Consider the following 17,172-nt stretch of genomic DNA (forward strand, 5'->3'; position numbering starts at 1 on the left):
CATCATCGCTATCATTTTCAGTTTTGATATGTTTTGACTCTCGCTGTCCAGGTGGATTTTCATCTAACTGCGCGGTTTTGCGTTCTTTAGCCGCATGCCTGTTTTCTTGCTGTTCTTGTGATTCCTCGGAACGCTTTCTTTTCTTACTTTCTCTATCAGCAGCAAGTTTTTTGGCATAAACTCTTTGAGCAGCTTCCTCGGCTGTTGCCATTGTAGGTTCTTCAGTCATTTTACAATTAAACATTTTTCCGTGAACAAATGTCTTAAATACCGTTAATGACGTCACCGTCAAAGCAAAAATGACGACAACTAATTTCATGACGTCAGTCAACACAGAAACATGACGTCACCTGATCCACAGACAGACACACAGACACACAACTTATTTTCATATATATAGATTTAACTACCAATGACATTTTTGGGAAAAATTCGTCATATATATTGTTGGCCGTGCTTAGTAGTATAAACAAGGAATTTACCACTAGAAAACACCAATTCCTGAGAAAGATATACAACATTGTCTAAGATATGAAAATAGCGTTAGATCAAAATGGAGTAGATTCCTCATAAGAGCCTTTGACTTTTAGAGGTTGTTTCTCCCCTTTTCCGAAAATTCGACAAATTTTCTCATGCTCGTGGCTTGTGATGTGCTACACTAAACTTAATGAATTTTATATATTCGGTATCATCACAAGAAACCAGTTCTTTTGATAGATCTATTGATGTATCCGTTTTTAGAGTTTTGTTTACTATAAAACCACGTCGCTCCTTGCTTAAAATACATTACCGCGACCTGTTTGAAAGTAAAGAGCAACATTAAAACTCAAAATAAACAGAAATTATTCCGTATATGAAGGGGTTGTCCCTCTTCTCAATAATTTATGTTCGTTTAAATCATTTATGTTCGTTTCAATTTTAAATGTTGCTCCTTACTTTCAGTTGAAAAAAATTAGTTAATCATCGTAAAAAGTCGTTTCTTCCTTGTAAACATATATATATATATATATATATACTAGCTGTTGGGGTGGCGCTTCGCGCCACCCCAACACCTAGTTGGTGGGGGCGCTTCGCGCCCCCCCAAGCCCCCCCGCGCGCGTAAGTTGTTACGCGCCATATTAGTTACGCGCCATTGTAGTTGTGTCCCTATGTCCCACCTGTGAATATAGATATATATATATATATATATATATATATATATATATATATATATATATATATATATATATATATATATATATATATATATATATATATATATATATATATATATATATATATATATATATATATATATATATATATATGTTTTTAACTACGTAAAACTTGCGAATATACAACATTCTTTGCTGTCCCATTGTCTGTGCATATAAATAGATTGTCAGGTTTACCGACTCTTGAACATGCAACATATAATGGTCAATGGGAAAACAATCCGTATTCAGATCTATACATCATGATTCTAATGATTGCCCTTGAGCTTTGTTGATGGTGATTGCTAATCGACCATTCCCTGAGTCGCCATCGTCATTTATATCTCCCCCTGTGCACCCCGGCGTCCCCTTTGTAGTTATGTCTCTGTGTCCCGGTCGTCATTTATATTCCCTGTGTCCCGGTCGTCATTTGTGTCCCGGTGTCCCAGTCTCTGATTTCTCTTTGAGTGTCCCGGGCGTCATTTATATTCCTTGTGTCCCGGTGTCCCGGTCGTCATTAGTTTTATTCCTTTTTTTCTTTTCAGCTTTTTATTGGTTTTTACCTTTTTTTTAGCTTTTTTAGTTCTTTTGGTTTTTTCATTTTACTTTTTTTTTAGTTTTTATCTTTTTTATTTTTTTTTATGTTTATTCTTAATTTTTTTTATTAGTTTTTAGTTTTTTTTGTAGTTTTTGCCTTTTTTAGTTTTTTCAGTTTTTTTTTAGTTTTTAGATTTTTACCTTTTTTAGCCTAACCAGGATTTGAACTTGGGACCTTCATTCTCCGTTCTGACACCCTCTCTCATCGAGTGACTACTCCAGCATGTTCATTTTGGTGTTTTAAATGGTATATTATTAACCAAATTAATGTGTTTTACAATATACTAAGCATCGTCATAACAAAAATGACGACAATTAATTTCATGACGTCAGTCAACACAGAAATTAGGTTCTGAAATTAAGTCATGAAATTAGTTGCCGTCATTTTTGCTTTGACGGTGACGTCATTCAAGTTATATAAGACATATGTTCACGTAGAAATCTATTAATGTTTAAGTTTACAATGACTGATGAAGATGCTCAAAGAGTCTATGCCAAAAAACTTGCTGCTGATAGAGAAAGTCAGAAAAGAAAGCGTGCCGAGGAACTATCAGCAGCAAGTTTTTTGGCATAGACTCTTTGAGCATCTTCATCAGTCATTGTAAACTTAAACATTAATAGATTTCTACGTGAACATATGTCTTATATAACTTGAATGACGTCACCGTCAAAGCAAAAATGACGACAACTAATTTCATGACGTCAGCCGACACAGAAACATGACGTCACCTGACAACTAATTTCATGACGTCAACCGACACAGAAACATGACGTCACCTGATCAACAGATCCACAGACAGATAACTTATTTTTATATATATAGAAGATATATATATATATATATATATATATATATATATATATATATATATATATATATATACATATATACATATATATGTATATACTTCGAAACTTATTTTCTTAGAGCTTTGATTACTAATGAGCTGAGACACTCCTTCCCTACAGTTTGTTACTGCCAGCTATTTGATCGTACCCAATCAAAGTGCTAATATCTACCATTTTATCCTTGTGTATAGCTTAGGTCATATGGCAAAATTCTATTCGCCTTAAATCCCGAGGAGGGCAATTGGCTTGGAACTAAAAAACGATCTATTTATTCACTCTTCCTGTTTTAGAGGCTATATTGCCATTTGGTGACGTGTTTGTCCCTATACATCTACATCTACATATTACTTTGTTCTGCACCAACTACTAGGGGGAGGGCTGTGGTTCTTTTTCAAGGGAGTTGGGATGCCTGAAGCCATGAAAGTACTTCTTTAGGCCATAATTTTTACTTACCGTTTGAAGTATTTTAGATAAGCATTGATAAGGACAGAGACGGAGGTTTACTCCCTATTTTAGCTTCATTTGATAAAAATGCATTCAGACCAAGCGTATTATACGGATGCTGAGGGGTCGATGGCTCTTCCCTTGTTGTGGTAACAACAATTGCACAGAAAAACGGTTATTTTATCAAATTGATTAGCGCTAAAATTAAGACTTCCCAAGTTTGTGAGAAATAAAACAGACAATTTTGTTTAACATGTACATTGTTGAATCTCTGTTTAGTTGTGCATGTTACACTATTTTGTCTCCTCTTTTGTTTCATTTTCATTCAAACGTATTGAGAATTGACAATTGAGCAAAACTTTTAAAACATCAATTGGTGACTTTTGGAACAATATGTTTCGCTTATTGCAAAGGTCTTTTGAATTGGCAAATTAATAGAAGATTCATCTTTACTTTTGATCTTCATTTTAACAAAATCGGTTTTTAAGAAAGTAAAACATACAATACACGATAGCCCTTGGGGCCGTGATTCCTAACGTGGGATATGACAATATGTTAGCGAATCACGTGCAGGACGTGTACTGTAGGGATGACTACCCTCAAGATCCTTAATTTTGAAAAAAATTAGGTGAGTAACGCCACATTCATATGCATTTAAAGAGAAAAAAATTGCATGAAAAAAAAATTAAATTGCAATGACGTTGGGCTTTGTATAAAAGGTAAAAATATTCATTATTACAAAACATGCCTAGAGGACGACTCGGACAAAAAAAAAAAAAAAAAAAAAAAAAAAAAAAAAAAAAAAAAAAAAAAAACAGTTAATGCCAATACAATCTTCCTTTAGGCGAATACACATAAGATTTCGAACAGCAAAAGTTAAATATTATGAGTGAGCCTCAGGATTTTAGAAATGTACATGGGTCCCTTGGCCTAAAATCGGTTGGGAACAACTGCTTTAGGGTCTTTGATGGGAGGCAGCACTACTCAAATGCTGTCGCAACTACTGTTTGTTTCAAGTTCAACTTGATTACTAATTTTAATGTACGTTTTGATTTCATTTGTTTTGTAACAATTTACGTTCATTTTAGGGTTGCTCTGGATAATTATTTTTATTTCTTTCCGTTTTATGCTTCAATAATTCATCCGTGGCAATTTCCCTTTTTTAAGTTTTGTTTATTATATGAGTCTGTTTCTGTTCGTATTTCGTATGATAGGCCTATAGCTCTTTATTTCTTTGATTTATTTTTTAATACTTATTAAGTTAATTTATTTTCATTTTTAGCGAACTGAATTTTTATGTCTAAGGTTTATTTGAGGAATGTCTGAAAATGTTTTCTTAATATTCACTAATTAAGAGTTTATTAATTGTTGAAAACAAACTAGAGGCACAGAAAAAAAATTCCCGCAACAAGTTTCCGTGACGAGAAATAAATACGAATTTTCAAAAAAGTGACCCTGAAGGGTTGAATAAATATTTTGCAGGCTTCATAAATTTGTCGTTATGATTTTGATTATAATATGATCTATCCCTCGGATGTTTACTGCTTCTAATGAAATTGAACAAACTTCCTGATTAAGTTATTTTTCGTGGGTATATCCAACTTTGATAAAAGTTATAATTTGGAGTCAGCATAAAAAAGACAGTAGGTTTTATTATATTTAAACAGGTTTGACCCTGCAAAGATATTTTTACTCTTACAGTTGTTATTTAGCCTGTTTCTCGTACAGTTTCTATTATTCTACTCTGTTTTGCTTTTTTTTGCTTTATTTAGTGACGGCTGGGGTGATCGTTATGATGTTGTTGAAGGTTACGAAGAAGAATCAGCAGGATCCATATCAATACGGATTAGTTCGCACTACGTTCCCGAATTCGACGATTATTACTTTAATCTTCATCCGAAAAATAACTTGAGAAATCCCTGGTTCAGAGAATTTTGGCAGAATAGATTTCAGTGTCGTTTGGGAAATCGAGAGGAAGATGCAGCATTTAAGCATTTGGAAAGATGTACAGGTAAGATTACGTTTCACTTAGTGGCACAGCTGTCTAAAACGAAAACAAAAGCCTAACTAGGGGATTTCTTTTTTCAAATTCTTTTCAGTAAGTGTTTTATCGCTCGTGTCTTTTTGATGCTTATAAATAACAGTGAAGAGGAAGGAAATTTTTTTTCGACAATTCCATTATAAAGATGTCATCATGGAAAGATTTCTGAAGTTAGTCTAGTGTTTGTGCAATAAACACTTCTTTGAAGCTTTCTTCCATCTGCATTTTCCCATACTATTTGCCAGTCAAATATACGTCTACGAAGAGAGTTTTCTTGAGACATTAATTGATTTTTTTTAAGAAAAAAAATTAAGAAACAATCCACCATTTTGACAACTCATTGTGCCCTTTTATTATGTTTTCAGCGCGTAGGAGGCTGATAGAAGTGTACCTTTTCTTAAGAAAACTCTAATGTTAGATCTTTTCAAAACATTTTCTGAGTGACGGATTGTCAAACATGGATAGTTGAATGTATAATAAAACATGCACACACACAAAGACACAGAAGCAAAGACACACAAACCAACACACACAGAATACAACCACACAAACAATACACATAAACACAAATAAACACATTTTTAAAATGAGGAACAAAAGTTCATGTCAGTAAATTAACAGCTTTTCTTAATTATTTAAAACATACAGCAACATAAAATTGTGATATTTTCTTCCTCATAAATATAACTGTTGTCTTACTTTCTCTCCCAAACAGACCAAACGATCCGTGAGAACAGACTGTAAATAAAGTACGACTAGTGCTCATAGAAACTGAATTCTAAAACAAAAAGTTTTGTAGCAGTATTCATCCAAAGAATATGCTTTTAATAGGAATTAAAATATTTGAAATTCATTGAATCAAAAATTACTAATCAAAAGCTAAGAGCCGGATAAAAATTTTCTAATTTTGAAAATGTTGAAAACAGCCCACAAATGTATTGTGAACTTCATGGAAATCGCAGAATCAAATTCAGTAGGCTACATCGGAGAACCCTATAAGGACATTTTCAAGTCCCTATACAGAGAAGCAGAAATCTAAATTTTTTGTTAGTAGGATGGTCAAGGAAGTAGTATAGGGGGCAATACTCCTACAACTGTGCCGTCCCGTATCCACTCGTGTCCCGTATCCACATATAGTTACCAATCCCGCGCATCTGTTTTGTCGATCATCTGGCCTTATCTCAGTTTCCGGTGAAAATACATTTGTTTCGAACTAATGAAAACTAGTCAAGTTATTATCATTACTTTAAGTAAATTTGAAGTGAGAAAACGTCAAATAAAAGAAATTTAGACATGGATTCTAATATTCAAGGGGCTCATAATCTATACATTTTTTAACGTATGCTTTGTGGAAGGCACTGTTTTTCACAGAATTTCGTTTGGTACTGAGCAAATTGTAATGACAACAGCCGGCCAGGTATCCCTTCTATTATGTCTTGGTTGCTAGAGCCCTGGTTTTCCATTACCGGGCTTGCGTATGGTTTTGGGTCTCTAGGTTTTCCTCTGGGGCCCCGTGTTCCCTTCTAGGGCCCCCTGTACCCTAAAGTAGCATGCAATGCCCCAAAAACTTTTTTGAACTTAGAAATAAAAAAATTCTGAGATATAATTTTTTTGAACTTTTTATTAAACACAGAAATTTTTTCAAGACTTTTTGGGGGGACTTTTTCCCACAGGGATTTTCCCACAGGCATGCACACTCATAGGCTAACAGAAATAGAAGCACAGGGACACACAGGCACATACATACAGACAGACAAAGAGACGGAAAGGCACACAGAGAGACAGACAAAAAGATAAACAAAAATAAAAAGGCTAGGTTCTTCACAAGGGGTTACCAAGGCAATTTATATGATCATGATAGTGCATACTAAACAGTAAAAAGTATGCCATGTCATAAAAACCCCATTTTTGGATGTTTAATAGTGAGCTTTCAGCAACAAACTTATTTCAGCTCTACCCGTCTTTATTTCAAGACTTGTTACCAAAAGAATCCGCACGATTAGTTTTAAATTAAGCTACGGTGGATGAAAATATTGAAATAGAAATATCTTTTTACTGCAATTGCAGCATCTGTAAAGGCCGTTACGCTAAAATAATATGCTTCAGACACGACCCAACCCCCAGAAAAGAGCAACAAATAAAACAAACCCAAGTCTGAAAGCCCCAAGAAACAAAGTGTTCTGAAATGATATTTCAAAAATACTGAATGGTGTTGGGATTTGCATAAAGTCAAATAGCAATGGTGGGGAAGGGGGTCATTTAAAAAAATGTGTGGTCCATCCATAAGTTTGAAAATTAATTAGCAGGTGAAAAATAGTTACCTACTACTACTACATATAAAAAAAATTAAGAAAAGCGCTTTTGAGTTCAACAAACTCAGCTAGTTGGCAAATTCCAAGTTTTAGAGTTAATGACTGACTTCAAAAGATTTCATAAAGGCACTAATGAGTACAAGCAACTCAGTTACTGTGTACATTCTGAATGCTTTAGTTGCTGACTGAACTGAAGGATTTCGAAAATTCTGAGTGTTTTTTACCGGCTGCACATAAAAAAATAATGAAAGCACTTCAGAATACAAAAAACACAGCTAGTTGGTAAATTACAAGTCTTTTAGATGCTGACTGCGCATCAACAGTTTAATAAAATAATTTTTGAGTCCAACAAAACTAATTAGCTTATGACTTCCGAGTATTTTAGTTGTCAACTGCGTATCAACAATTTTAAAATAATTTTAAGTATTTCAAACTCAGCTTGTTGATAGTTACCGAGTCTTTTGGTTGTTGACTGAGCATAAAAAATTTTAATTTAAGCACTTCTAAGTGCAACAAACTCACCTATTTGATAAATTCTAAGTGTTTTAGTTGCTGGCTGAGTACCAAAAATTTAATAAAGTACTTTTGTGTACATCAAAAACTCATTTATTTGGCAAGTTCCGAGTGATTTTCAGTTACCAATTGTGTATAAAAAACTAATAAAACACTTTTGAGTACAACAAACTCAGCCACTTGGTGAATTCCAAGTAATTAAATTGGTGATTTAGTTTCAACTAGTTCAGTTTGTTGTACTCAAAAGTGCTTTTATTAAATCTTTGATATTCAATCAGCAGCTAATAAATTCGGAATCCACAAACTAGCTGAGTTTGTTGTACTCAAAAATGCCTTTGTTAATTTTTTTATACTCTGTCACTAACTAAAATAATCAGAATTTACACAACTAGCCGATTTTGCCTTTATTAATTTTCTTATGTCCAGTCGGTAGCCAACACACTCGGGAATTATTAACTAGTTCAGTTTGCTGTACTCAAAAGTGCTTCTATTAAATTTTTGACATTCAGTCAGCAACTTAAACATTCAGAATTTCCAAACTAACCGAGTTTGGTGTACCCAAAACTGCCTTTATTAATTCTTTTATACTTAGTTAATAAAAGACCTTTTATCAAATATTTGATGAAAAATGCTGTTCAGCCATCTCTGAACATTAAAATAATTCTTTTTCAATTTTTTTTTACTCCTTAATCCAGCTCTAATGAATATATAAGACCAAAATAACATAGAAAAAAAACATTTATTGCAAATATAAGAGCTAAAACCTTGTTATGAGTTCCATCAGCAACGAGATCAGGAAGGAATTTGTAATTGGCAGATCTTTTAAAAGGATGATGAACTCTTGTTTGCCATATTTCATTTATACGATTCTTCTCAGTCATTTTTCAAGGAATATGATGAATTCTTGAAGCGGTACCCTGTTTTTCTTGATCTTTTATTTTGTCTTCTTCTTGATTCCTTCCTAGTATACTGTACTTCCTTTTCCAAGACCTTCGTTGTGCTTTTGTGCTTTCATGTGGCAGCAATGGCATCCATTCTTTCGGTAGTTTTTTGCTTGACCAATGTAAAACTGAGCTACTCTCCATTCTAGTTGATATCATTTCATTCAGTATTTTTCTCCCCATCTCTCCTAGATTCACCTCATTTATTTGAATGTCCGAATGTTCTAAATTGGCTGCATTAGACTAATGAGAATCGTTGAAATCATGATAAAGCCCTTTACGGATAATACAATTGTAGTAAAAAATATATTTCTATTCCAATATTTTTATCCATTATATCTTAGTTTGAAACTAACCTAGCGATTACTTCTTGTAACAGGTCAAACTTTAAACCTGTAAGGCTGGTCAAGCTTAAAGATGTTCATTATTACACATCCATAAAACGGTGTACCTAGGATATACCATAGTTTTTACTGTGACGGATGCACTTATCGCGATTAGATATATCCTCTCGTATCCACTTTGTGACGAACTAGGCTCATCTTCAGGACAGTGACAAGCATCTTCAAATTTGGGGTATTTAAACACTTCTATATTGAAAAGTCGAATTCTGGGGTCACAGTTTTGAATCAGAACTTTATCACTAGGTACATTACCCTTTACATGCAGCACTTCAACTCCGAAAAATTTGCATATTTTTCGGACTTCTTCCCCTACAGTACTTAGTTCTTTACCAATTCTGTTATTTGGTGAAATCAATTGGTGATAAAATCGCCACCGGTTCAAATGTCGTAATTTAGTACTCCACAAGCTTCTTATCACAGTCAAACATATTATAGTTCACTTTCCAGAGATAACAATCAAAGTCTTCATGTTCCTCATTCTATAACAAAAGTGCACATTCAAATATAACTCAACAAGATGATGATTTCAACCAAATAAATTCAGTGTCACACACTTCAATCATCTTGGAGGTTATCGATGTGGTATATAGAGCAGAAATAGAATGAAACACAACCAAATGGTTTGTTACAAGTATACATAATGTCATTTTGAGACTTAAAATAAAAAATTAACATCTTTTTCACCCTCAAATTTATTTTTAAAATTACGGTTGGAGTAAACTTTTTTCATACCCCACCCCCATTATTGCTTTCAGACTTCATGCAGATCCCAACACCTTGCACTAGTTTTGTAATATCATTTCAGAACAAATTCTTTTTTGGGACTTTCAGACCTGTTTTTGCCCTTTTTGGGGTTGTGTCATGTATAAAGCTTATTATTTAAGGGCGACGACATTACAAATGCGACAAACACAGTAAAAAGATTGGTTCTATTTCTGTATTTCCATCCGTCATAGCTTAGTGTGAAACTATCAGTGCGATTGCTTCTGGTTACAAGTTCAGAAAAAAGACAGAAACCAAGCTTTAAGATGTTTTGTGCTAAAAGCTCACTATAATACATCCACAAACCGGGCTCCTATGATGCAGCATACTTGTTACTGTGTAGTGCGCACTTATCACGATCAGTTAGATTCCCTTGGTAACCACTGAGTGAAGAACCTAAGATCACTCTATCTGTTCGTATTGGTTCTGTCTGTCTCTATGTCTTTTTCTGTGTCTGTTTGTTCGCCTGTGAGTCTGTCTGTATGTGTGCCTGTATGTCTGTTTCCGTGTCTGTGTGTCTATAAACCTGTGATTCTGTATACCTGTGAAAAAAGTTCTAAAATTATTCTAAGTTGGCAAAAATTTTTAAATTCAAAAGAAAAAATTCTGATTCCCCCCCCCCAAAAAAAAACAGGATTTTTACGTCCCCCAAAAATAAAAAAAACTCAAAGTTAAAAAAGACAAAAAAAATTCAAGTTTCCCCCCCCCAACAAAGTTCCAAGTTCCAAAAGAATTTTTTTCTGTCCCAAAATGAATTATTTTTAAGTTCGAAAACATTTTAAGTCCAAGAAAAAATTTTCGAAGTTCAAAAAACTTTTTTGAAGTACCGAAAAATTTCGAAGTCTCAGAATTTTTTTTCTGAGTTTCAAAAGTAGTTTTATCGGGAGGGGGGCAATATTTGGATGCCCTTGGAGGGAACATGGGCCCCGTAGAGGAACATGGGGCCCTGGGCGGGATGATGGGGATCCCAATTCATATTTAAGTCCAGGAAAACTAGCGTGCTAGGGATCAATTCATTACAGAAAGGATACCTAACCGGCTACACTACAATTTTTGGGACCGAAAAAACTGTCATTGACCAATCAAACAACCAGTGTGCTCGGTACCAAACAAAATTGTATAAAGAAAGTTCTCCATTCACTAGGCACGTTAAAAAAATTCATAGATTATGAGCCCCTTGTATATTAGAATCTATATCAAAATTTCCTTTATTTGACATCTTATTTCAAATTCAGTTCAAGTAATGAAAATAACTTTGACCAGTTTGTATTGCTGGAAAACAAATGCATTTTCACTGGAAACCGCAGTTGCAGGAGCTTAGGTGGATACTAGTGGGCGCGGTTACAGGAGTAGTGACGCCCATACTACTCACGGATCCCTGCTCTTTTGTCATTTTGTTTTTTCTCGCTTGATTGTGTTGAACAAATGATCCTAGGACATTCAGAGCAGAAACCCCTCTATGGATGCTATGGGCAACCCCAGGCGTTTGCCCGACTTTTATTACAGGTGTTGTTCACCTACATAACATTGACTTAAATATTTTTATAGAAAGATGACACAATAGCTGTTTTGTCTGGTATTTAGAGCTCCATAAATTTGTGTAAATTCACAGTGAAAAGTTATGGACAAAGCTTACTTGCTTATAATAAATTAGACTTGCGTAATTTGGTGCTTGTTAAATATGCAGACCATACCCAAGGACTGAAGTTAATTCTAATGAAATATACCAAAAGATAATGAAAATAGAATACTTTAGTAACCAAATTATGGAAAAAACAACAGAGAATTATGGAAAGAAGGCCGTCCAGAACACATTATTAGATACCTAACCAAAATACAAACTCTATATGTTAAGTATCCAATTAAATATACCTGCGTTGTAGTTTAGCTCTCTCATACCTAAGCTAATTATCTCCGAGTACATACTGAGATACAGATAGAACGCGGTTTTATTGCAGAGAGGAAAAAAGTATTGCCGAGATATTTAATAAGTACCTGTATTTTTATTGGGGGTTGATGCAACAACCGATTTTCTTCCGAAGTCAATAACTTTTTGTTTATTTACCCTCAGACACTATAGGATTTGTTTTTAGCATGTAATTGAACTTAATAAATCTTAAACTTATCTTAGAATGTACCCTCTTGTATTAAACAATAAGCGGTTATCAGGGACTTCGAGTTGGACAAGTGAGCTCTGTAATTTTTTAAATGAAGACGTTCATTGAACTTGATTAGTAGAATCTTATATTTTAATTGCCTTACAGGAAACTTAGGTATGGAGCAGTACTGTTGAAAACAATTGAAATATAGATTTAACATTCCTTGGGACTATCAATGGCTTGAAAGGATCCTTATTCTTTTCATTACTTCATTGAATTTTTTTAGTTAACCTGACACAAAAATATCCCATAAACATATTTAAATTTGTATTTTCTTTATTTGAGCTTGAGAGTCAGAGGAGACACTTGGCCCTTTGATCTGACATTTTGATTGGCCCAAATCAAAAGGAGCTGTTATGCAAAAGGTTCAAGCTTTATTATCACAAAAATGGCTAAGGGCATCTAGTTAGACTTACGGGGTGTTTTAGATGCAGATAAAGGGGATCCGTAATATTGAAGTTGTGGGACAAAGGGGGCTACTTAATTTTTGTTTCTGTTGCTTACAAAATTGTATACGCTACTAAAAGCTAAATTAAAGCATTTTATTATGAGAAAAAAATATTGCTGCCACTCGAAAGGGCTACATTGGAAACCATTAACATTTTTAAACTTACATTTTTTGAGAATAAGAGTCCGAGTAGGTACTTGGCCCCTTAGTTTGTTGAACTACCAGACTTGGAAATTTTTTATTAGCCTATGTCAAAAGGAGTTGCTATGCAATGGGGTATTTGATATTCCTTTGATATTCCAGGAACAGCGACGGTTATCGAGTTAGACCGGTATCTGTTACTGACAAAATTGTACTCGCTGTTAAAAGTAAAGGTAAAACATTGTATTATAACAAAAATATATTTAATTGCCACTCGAAACGGCTAAACCGGGGCTATGTCCAGAAAAAATTGACTGATCGACTTAATTCCTTTATGAAAGTAAAATAAAAAAAGTTTTTCAGCTAGAAGTAAGGAGCGATATCAAAACCTTAAACAAACAGAAATTATTACGTATATGAAAGGGATCGACCCCTCCTCAAGACCTCGCTCTTTACGCTAAACTTAAAAGTAAAAGCAAACTTAAAAAGTGAACTTAAAAGTAAAACTAAATGTTTACGCTGTACTTTTTTAATGGGATTTTAACAGAGCTCTTTATTCTAATTAAACAGCCTTTGTGTTACTCAAGTCGTTCTTAAGCATTAGGAACAAAAAGTCGAACTTTAATGCAAAGAGAAAGGTCTTAAGAAGGGGGGAATCCCTTTCATATGCATAATACTTTCTTTTCGTTTTAGGTTTTGATGCTGTTCTTTACTTTCAGTTGAAAAAAGTTGTTTTTCTATTTAATTTCTGATCGTTTTCAAATCATGCCGAGAAATTCGGCCCCCATGAAAATTCCTTCCCCCACAGAAAATTTCCCTTTAAAAATTCTTTCCAGGTAAAATACCCCCCTTGTCAGGAAAATTCCCCCGAGATTATTCCATTCTAGCTGTGAATTCTACCCGGAAAAATTCCTTAAGGACGATTCCCTTTGAAATTTTATAAGGCACTTTTGTTTGAAAAAGACTTTTCATTTGAATTTCTGATTGTCTTTAAAGTCATGACGAAAATTCCCTCAGCTGTGGAAAAGCATTCCCGCAAATAGCCCCCCTTCATTCGTAGTAGAAAGTTTTTCCTGCTGAGTTTTACGGAAAATTTATCCCGTGGAAAAATCCCCTATGGAGAATTTAAACCGACGGATAGATACTCTAGAATATTATAACCCAGTAATGCTTTCCCCCGGACCATTCTCCTTAGCATCTCCACATGTAAAATTGAGTCGGCAAAGATAAAGTAAGACAAATAAAAATAATACGTGATTATTTATTCGAGAAGAATTGATAAGTTTTTTTTTCTGTATTTAAAAGTCAATATGAAATTATGTTGCAGGAGAAGAAGATCTGAGGGCTGGATACCTACAAGACAACAAGTTAGCATTTGTGATTAAGGCAGTGTATGCTCTTGCTTGGGGCCTGCACAAAATGTTACAAGGGGTTTGTGGTCAAGACTACAAGGGACTCTGCACTGAAATGCTACCGTTTAATGGATCCTTGTTTAAGGTAACTTTCGTGTCTTTAAATATTTAATAGAAGTATTACATTAAAATTTAATTTTTAACGTAGAAAAAATCAAATGACATTTGACACCGGCATTGTCCTTACTGCTAAAAACTCCTGCACTAAGACCAGTTTGATAAAACTGTAATAGATGTAACACTTTTATTCCTATTTTTCTCCAAAAATTAGGGATTTCCTACCCTACTGTTCTAAAGAAATATTTACTTTTTCATACAATAGATTATCTACTTTTTGAGACTATACCCCTTTGGCAACATTATCATACAAGGTTAGATCTTATTAAGCAAGTTTTTATAGGTGGCTTAACGAAAATTTGAATTTTAACAGAAAAATGTTACAAGAACCTGTAAAAAATGTTCCAATAATGTTATAGAAAAAATGTTAAAAACTGTTAGAAAAATGTTACTTGTAATGCTTAGCCTAAAACATGATACCTTGCCACTTCAAACGCAATTTTTTAAAGTAAACCGAGAATAGATTTATCAGTCTATTTCTAGTTCAACTATGCCTAGTCTAGTATAGCTGATGCCTTTCCCATTATGATAGCAATACTCAATATGAAACCCAAGTAAAACAAAGAAGATGAAATTCTATGATTTCGTTTATGACAACATTTGTTTATTATACTATTAAGCTTAACCAATGTTAATAGTTTAATGTTTTAAATGATTAAATTTTTCCACAAAAACAGACTTAATTTTATAGGTGACTATTTCTCTGTTTTTTATATCAGGTCTTCCAACTAGAAAAGAACATGTAATACAAATTTGTAAGGATCCTAAAGGAAAAATCGTGTTTAATGTGAAATGGGATGGATTCCGTGACGATATATTCTCTTTTGCTCTTAATACCTGTAATATTTACTTGTCTTATGGACATTCAGTCGATTATGGTCTCTACATTAGTAAATAAAAACATAGCGCATTGATTCTGTAGCACATCTCTTATGCGCAAAGATGCTCATTCCAATTAACAGGAGAACAAAGCAAAAGTTTGAATAATTTCCCTTATATCTTTTTCTGAGTCACATAAAGACTAAATTTTAAGGAAATAGACATAAGCTGTGAGGGTAGACTGAAGTGCTGCAGTAAGCTTTGGTCAGCAACGCCGGTGAAAATGTCTAAGGAGCAGCACTTTGATTTTGTACCATTGCCATCGGTTCAATGCTGTACATGTCAGCCCCTCAGGGTTAGTAAGTGGTATGTTTGAAGAGGATTATTTTTTCTTAAAAAAAAAAAAAAATGAATACCCAATCCTGTAAGATAGTCTCAAAATACGCTGTATTCTTAAAGCCAACTCGGTTGTTTATTTTTTGACACCCAATCAATGTTGTTGGTTTTAATATACTCCATACATAAAATCTAATGCTATTTACTTTACCCCAAACAATAAAATCAAATATGTCTGATCTGTTATTTTCATTTTTTTTTTTGAGAGAGAAAGATGGGTTTATTCATATAAATAACAAAACAAAACAAGCAAATGGCCCGAAGCAAACCTTGTTTGGGCTTACAACCCCAATACACATACAAATAAAAACAATACGAAAATGAAGAAAAAATAAAAAAGAAACGAAAAGGAAAAGAAAAAAGAAAAGAAAAGAAGAAGAAGAAAAAATTAATTACCCTGCATTTCAATCGAAACGGAATTACACTTCAAAAGAAACAAAACAAAAAGAAACTAAAACCACTTGACCAGTATAGCCAAAAACAAAACTAACATCTTGGCTCCACTTGAAGTTCGCTTAACTATCAAAACCGTAAATATCAAGGCAAAATAGCTTTAATTCCCGCCGAAATTCAAGAAAACTATCCATGTTTCTCAAAGTCGTAGGTAAACAATTCCATGCCTGGGGTCCTATATGCCGAATAGAAAATTGAGATCTATGGGTAATAGCAAGCGGACGACGAATTATATCGGACTGTCTCGTAGAATGTGTATGAATATCACTTCCTAATTCAAACATACTTTTAAAGCATATTGGTAAACAATTTTGAAAATATTCATATATAAACAGGCATCGATAAAAAGTAATAAGTCCTGCTAAAGGCAAGATTTTGCATTCTATATACCTCTTTTGTACCGAGTCTTTAAAAACCTACACCACATAACACTCGAAGCGCTTTATTCTGCAAAACTCGAACATGATGGAGATGAGAAGGAAATGTACTACACCAAACATTACAACAATATAGCAGATAAGGGTGAATTAAGGAATAATACAGTGTTCTTAAGATATCTCTTGGGAAAATATACTGCAACTTTCTTAAAATGCCAGCATTCCTAGCGAGTTTAAGACTAATATAATCTATATGTTCTCTAAAGCTGAGACATTCATCAATTAAAACTCCTAGATATTTTGTACAATTTATTCTTAAAATGCTCATATCAGCAATATTAAGTCTGTCTATCCAAGGGTAATAATTTGAGCTCCTACCATACAATAAAAAGCAAGATTCACTATAATTCAAATTTAACTTATTAAGCTTCATCCAATTTTGTACAAACTCCAGACAAGAACTAATACGACTCAAAAGCTGAATTCCTGTTTGTGCAGCCACAGTTATATGAGTGACATCCTCAAAGCTGGGAACAATTACTTTTTCCCCGTCACATCCAATGTCAAGATCATACGAAATCATATTAAAAGCTCTACATAAATCATTTATAAAAATTAGAAATAACAGGGGACCAAGAACAGATCCTTGAGGTACTCCAAATTTAGCACTACTGACTGAAGAAACATTATCTCCTAGTTGTACATATTGAGTTCTGTCTTTTAAAAACGAGGACAGTAATTCAAGAAATGGTCCTCTAAAACCGTAATTTTCTAATTTGGCAATGAGTATAAAA

At 33.7% G+C, this 17,172-nt stretch overlaps 1 protein-coding gene and 1 long non-coding RNA gene across 2 annotated transcripts in view; one reads left to right on the top strand and one right to left on the bottom strand.

Annotated features, from left to right (window-relative positions):
* LOC136040284 (metabotropic glutamate receptor 5-like) overlaps positions 1–17,172 on the top strand; it is a 206,186-nt gene that overhangs the window by 87,922 nt on the left and 101,092 nt on the right. Inside the window, exons 7-8 of the mRNA XM_065724531.1 lie at positions 4,856–5,094; positions 14,132–14,301. Of these exons, the coding sequence (XP_065580603.1) occupies positions 4,856–5,094; positions 14,132–14,301 (409 nt within the window). The remainder of the gene's footprint in view (positions 1–4,855; positions 5,095–14,131; positions 14,302–17,172) is intronic.
* LOC136040288 (uncharacterized) overlaps positions 1–17,172 on the bottom strand; it is a 62,316-nt gene that overhangs the window by 12,388 nt on the left and 32,756 nt on the right. The window lies entirely within an intron of this gene.

This window comes from Artemia franciscana, chromosome 2 (assembly GCF_032884065.1).
Source record: "Artemia franciscana chromosome 2, ASM3288406v1, whole genome shotgun sequence".
Classification (NCBI taxonomy): Eukaryota; Metazoa; Arthropoda; class Branchiopoda; order Anostraca; family Artemiidae; genus Artemia; species Artemia franciscana.